Genomic DNA, 6,571 nt, shown 5'->3' with positions numbered 1-6,571 from the left:
ATATCTTACAGCCTACAGTTACTTTTATATCGATATTTCATAATAAAAATCTAAAATAGCTTTATAGTTTAACTATTTTATTTCCTCTAACATAGTCATAAGAATATAGAAACAAAGAAAATCATAGCATATGAAATTACCAAATTAGAATTTCTACTATGTGTATGTGTGTGCACATATAAATATACATTCGTATGTGTGAATATGTCTGTTTACCTCATTATTGTAGTGTACAATAGAAGAAATTCCTGTCAATCATACACTTGCATTAACCTCGAAAGTCATTTCTATCTTCATTATCATCATAACTGTTGGGATAAAACACAGTAATCGAATATTTGTTGATAGAATGTGTTAGATGTTGTTTAGAGATATTCAATGTACAGAAGAAAAAAAAGAAGTGGCATTCCCTAAAACATATAGACCAATAAGAATGATTGTTTCTTATTATGATTTGGTTGTTCGCTTATCAATTGTAATATAAACATAACGATATGCAAATTGTATGTATGTTTAGGTAAAAAAAAAAAGAGAAAAAAACTAGTACGTCATGGATATAGTCATTATTACTAATTGTATTTTTTTTCCTCTTGAAATCATCAACTTAGACCAAAGATATAAATTTACCTGTCTATTCGCTCTTCTACATCTCTATCTCCTCTCTGTCCGTGTATCGCTCATTTCATTTTATGTGATAGTGGATATCTCATTTGAATGGTTATTTAAAACAGGTACACAACTCTTTGAATAATGTGTATTGGTTTATGTGCATATGAATTAAGATATTAATAGTACGGCATAAATTCAGAAGTGAATTCAAGCCAAATATATACATTGATAGATAGACAAACATATCATATTCTCGTATAGAAAGTGTGCTCGTTTGGAATAGTTTTATCTGCGACATTATGAGTAAGAGATTGGAAAGTGTGACTAGTCTTGAATATTATTACAATTACGTCAAAACAGGTTAACTATTGTGACGCATAAAATTGAGGTCATCTTATTCAAATCAACTTTTTATTATTAGGATACATAACGACACGTGTATACCACAACACATCAACAAATACGTCTACAGTAAATCCTCAGGTATTGGAAGATTTAAATTTGTACATCTTTCTTTAAAGAAGAATTCAGATCGTTTTTTTCCTGTATTCGAGAACTTATTTTCATGGTTCATATTATTTTTGGAAATATCAAAGAAAGGAATTAAGTTTATTGGAACAACAACAACAAAAAAACAATTTTTCACTGATTACTTCGTTTAATTAATTAAAACTCCTCATCATTATCACATGCCAACATCGAATGAAACATACATCTATCCTGATCCATGCCCACAACAACAACAAACGACTAAAATGCGTTCACCTAATTCAATTGAACAAAATCGTACAGAATCAATGAAAGATTTAGCGGATTGTGTTGAACAAAATGGTGGTCTTAGGGGATATTTATCTAATGAATCCATTCAATGTTCCAATAATAATAATAATAATAACAATAATCCAAAGCCAGCTAGTATAAACGTAAATACAACAATGAGTAGTATGAATGATATCACAATGACATCGGATCAGCATAGCAGTAGTAATAGTATCACAGGTGGTGGTGTTACTGGTAGTGATGGAGATCGAGATGGAGGTGGTGTTAATCAGTTTGGCAAGAAATTTTCAAAAACCAATTATTCCACACACAATCACCCTCATCATCATCAATCACAATTGCATCAAAATGGCAATGCGAGTACAGGAGCTGAGAAAATGTCAAGAACGAATTTATACATAAAAGGATTACCAGAAAATTTTGATGATGAACAATTATGGCAATTGCCACCGGATCAAACAAAAATCAAATCAGTAAAAGCAGCCACTGATGAGGATACCAAATGTCGGGGTAAGTAAAACACAATTAGTTCTTTGTTTTTGTTTTTTGTAATTCTAGGAGCTTTTTTCTCTGTAGGATTTTAATTTCAATTCATATAATTTCCTGAAAACACAACAAAAATATCATCTTTTTCCGTAATCAGTTCCCATCCAATATACATAATTATTTGTTTATCAAATACTACGACAAGTCGATTACAGACAGAGATAGTAGATGTATTGATTACTTATTACTATTATTATTATTACTTGGTAATGAATTCATGTATTCGAAAACTAATATGTCGGTTTCCCAAAACACCACTCTAAATCACCATAAATCACTTTAAAAGTACCAAAGTGTTACTGATTCAGAAATGTAGTTACAATAATCAATCGTATATTCAATAGGTATTTGTTAATATAAACTTATACTACTTATCAAATGTTTATTAACACTTACAAGTATTAACAATTATTTAGCTAGAAATCACAGTAAAGAATAAATTGTATTGACATTATTTTCTAATCCCATTGAACTGATTAAGTTGAAGTGAACATAATCATCACATAATCTAGTCGGTAAAAAATTTCAATCAACCTTACACCAACTGTTTTTTTTCTTTTGTACCTTTTCCCCCCTTTAATTTTTGTTGTTGTTGTATGCATGTGCATATGTGGTTGTACACATAGTAATTATTGACAGGTAACTGAATAACCTTTCGTATACAATGGAAATAACATTCATTTTACTAAATAATAAATAGTCATGTGAATTACTGTTGATGTTAACACAAATGAACGGAGATATTTATTTTAAAAAGAAAAGAAAAAGAATGAGAAGAAAAGGATAGACACAAACATTTTATACAAATCAAAACAATATCTTGAATGTACACTCGTACACAGAGAGAGAGAAGAAAAAGTACAATGATTACAAATTAAGTTGTAAATAGATAATGACGTAAACTAATAAGTTTTCATTCCTGTACTTTGATTGTATTAAATGTTTGTTATTATTTATTATAGTAGTAATTACATTAGTACAAATTATAGTTGTCAGTAGTATAGTAAGATGATATTTTGTCAGTTAGATTTAGTTTTATGTAAATATATATTTACTGATTAAATATTTTACCAAACATTAAACGTGATTCAATCAATATCAGTGATATATTGATTGACGTTCAAAAATTATCACCACAAACGAGATTGTTTTTACGTCAGTAGTCGGTAGATCAACATTTAATTTACCTGAATACTACTGAAAAGAAAAATACCGGTGGGGGTAGTAGTAGTATTTATTACTATTGTACCAGTAATAATGCCAATAATAACAAAATCTTTGTTTATAATATAGACGAGATTTTTTTATAGGTGACTACACGAAAAGGAAATTACAACATTACAGTTTTATATATTCATAAATAATAACGGTTGTTATTTATTTACTCATTGATATTCATTCCATTTCTTCTTAAAAGATACACACACACACATGATCAAACGCAAATGTACCTTATTTTGTTTTTCTCTCTATCTTTCCCCTTTTCCATTTTATTCTCACTTTAAATTTTATGAGAAGTAACCGAATAAATTAGGCAAGGTCAATGATAGATCATTTTATTTAAACAAGTGTTGATTTTAATAAATTATTTCATCTCATTCATATTGATTTCATCAATCAATCACTCAGAGGAACAATTAATAGAGAGTTGGAACATTATTATTATTATTATCACTGCTACCATTATAATTTGTTTTCTACATAACCGGAAACTACTTAATCATTATTATTATTACTCACCAACAATGAGAAGACCAAAAGATATGGTTTTCTTTATAGAATAAGAGTTTTTACATTGAAAAAGGTTTTGTAGATCAATTTCGTGGATTAGTTGAAGTTAGACATTAACACCGTTGGATGCCGGCCAGCTCAGTGGTCTAGTGGTTAAGCTGTTGCACGCGGGGCTGGTAGGTCCTGGGTTCGAATCCCGCGAGGCAGGATCGTGTATTCGCACTGTTGAGGAGTCTCACAATAGGAGGAAACGGCTATCCAGTGCTTCCAGGTTTTCCACGGTGGTTTAGCTTCAATTGATTTATGATCTCAACTATTAAAATTACTACAATTTTCACAAAACCCCTTCTGATCATTAACATTTCAATGAGGAAGTGAAAATAATAACATAGACTAAATGATGGTATAAGATTATGATGTTTTATCTATATCGGAATAGCAGATCTCTTGGCAACAAATGACCAACAACGAGAGTGAAAGAACATAGCATAGAGCTAAATTGTGCGTTGATTTATGTTAATTCAGTCAATAAAATTAGAATATTTTAAAAAAAATAGATTTTATGTTGGTTGAAACTAGTGCTTCACATGATTGATATCTTTCATTCGGTTTATGAGATCTTTTCTTCTCTCCTTTTCCTTTCATTTAAGTAATATCTTAATTATGTAATTAATACTAAATATTTATTGAAACAAACGAATAAACATTGCTGTACGATAAATTCAGTAACAACATGTCTTTTTGATGAATATTTTTGGTCTATTTATCTTGTTCTAGTGAAATTTAAGAATACGTAGTAGGAGATGAGAAAGTCATTTTTTTAGCTTGTTTCCATCCAACTCCTGCTTCCAGTCGATTTCCCACTCCCAACCTTTACCTTATCAACGTCTTCATTCAAAATTTATCTTCACTTAAATATTTGAATTTTTCGAATGTATTCAATACAAAAATGTAAAGTAATATGAAGGTTAAGTAGTTTGGTTAGTAAATAAAATTCACAATAACATGAATAACAATGTCATGGACATATAGAAAAATATTTTTGTATTTATGTCATATAATCTTCCATAGAAATAAATGTTTTTATGCAAAATATAAGTATATCTGTCAATTCTATCCATTTTTATGTGGTTTACCTCATGAATCGAACTTAATCGGAGTATTACTTTCAACCAAATTGTAATGTGGAGCTCCTCATCAGTATGTGCATACATTCCCATCTATCTATAACTTCTACAGCTGGGGGTGACTACTTAACTGTCAGAAGAGTTAAGCTAGCATCCACTGGTACACGTTTTCAACTTCAAATAATCCATTAAATAGCATGATTAATATCTATTACTATTTATTAGGGAGTACTTTAGTCATGTCCGAATTCCATTAGTCATGAATTCTCATTAAAACTTCAAGGAACTGTTTCAATATGAGTCATTAATGGACTGAGTGATATAGTTTAGGTAACGTAGTATGATATAAAATGAATATTTCCATGCATTTCTCTGAATAATTTTAATATCTATGCGTAAATTTTATCACCTTAAATTTATAAAATAAATCGATACACTTAAATGTATTCAACCCTCATATGTCTGAATGCACCGCAACTATTTCTGTCATTATAATTTAATTTGTACAATTTCAGCATGAATTCGATCATTATTATTATTATTATTGCTATCGTTAAGTTTTATCTATAATCGATCGATTTCGATCGATAACGCGATTGTTCTGTTCGTGATTTTTATTTAAGGAATAATTTACACCAACATACCTGTTTTTTAGGATAGACAGTTGTGGAAAATGTTTAATTTTGTAGTTTTAAATCGGGGACTAGTTTTGATCAAACAAGCATTCAAAATTAGAAAGATGGACAACTATTTTTTCTTAGTGTTGATAGTCCCTGACAGTTTGTATTGACGATCGCATCAAGGATCAAACGTTGTGCTTACGGGTTTTGCAAAAACTGTTTGACTTTTAAACCACCGATTTGAGATTCAATGGGTTTCGTTTTTAGCCTCAGTTAGTTGAAGATATCCTTAACCGTCATCCATTGCCAACAAACATATCCATTTAACGCCCTTCAGTGTTGAAATCCTCTTGACACAGTTTCTCACTAGAATTTTGAGTATCGTCTCTCAAAGTTAGTCACTAGTCATCATATTACGGTTTTTTTTAGTGTAAAAGTGTGTGGAAAATGTTTTCTTTGTTTAACCCAAGTCATTGTGTGATTTGAAACTAGATTTTCATTTGTTCTACAACAAGAATACCAAATTTAAATGTAGGTGGTGTCGTTAACTGACATAAGATTACTTGTATTGACTTAATTTATATATGTGTTTCTGTGCTCAATTTGTATTTTTCTCATTGATAAAGGTATAATATTGATTCATTATTGCAACCACATAACTATATACAACTAACAAAATTGACATGCCTTTTGAAAAAAATAGTTTTACTTATTATCAACATGGATTGCACCGATACAAAATGAGAAGCTAATCAAATTCAGATCAATCGTTTCATAGAATTAGATCGAAATTAAAGAATCAATTAAGCTAAACAGACAATGTTTATAATTCTGTATTATTCGAACATATATACATATAATTCATAAATTATTAATTTGGTCGGTTAAACTATAATGAATAAACAAGGCAACAGCAACGTTAAAATTATCTTATGATTTTGAAGTCACTTTTTAGACAATCATCATATGAGAGTTTGTACAATTCAATGGGATTTCACAATAGAAATAATGAAACCTCTTAGACTTTAGTGGTTTTTAGAAAATCTATTAGTTTTTCAAGAATTATTATCGGTTCTTCTTTCTTAATCATCTTAATATATCAGAATAGGGAGTTTGTGGAGATAGTAGTAGTCCCACGTGCTGGATTGTGAATAAGCG

General features: G+C 29.6%; 1 protein-coding gene across 3 annotated transcripts in view; it reads left to right on the top strand.

Moving 5' to 3' along the window:
- Positions 1–878: 878 nt before the first annotated feature.
- Positions 879–6,571, top strand: part of MS3_00005000 (uncharacterized protein) — an 88,964-nt gene continuing 83,271 nt past the window's right edge. For 2 of the 3 annotated variants that reach the window (XM_051213004.1, XM_051213006.1), the window contains exon 1: positions 1,134–1,899. In XM_051213004.1, the coding sequence (XP_051068938.1) occupies positions 1,299–1,899 (601 nt within the window). In that variant the 5' untranslated portion in view covers positions 1,134–1,298. Of the gene's footprint in view, positions 1,093–1,133; positions 1,900–6,571 lie in introns of those variants that run through there. The other variant, XM_051213005.1, reaches the window with a different exon arrangement.

The sequence above is a fragment of the Schistosoma haematobium genome, chromosome 3, assembly GCF_000699445.3.
Source record: "Schistosoma haematobium chromosome 3, whole genome shotgun sequence".
Taxonomy (NCBI): Eukaryota; Metazoa; Platyhelminthes; class Trematoda; order Strigeidida; family Schistosomatidae; genus Schistosoma; species Schistosoma haematobium.
Note: the sequence above shows the minus strand (reverse complement) of the source record. Positions and strands in the feature narration are given on the sequence as shown.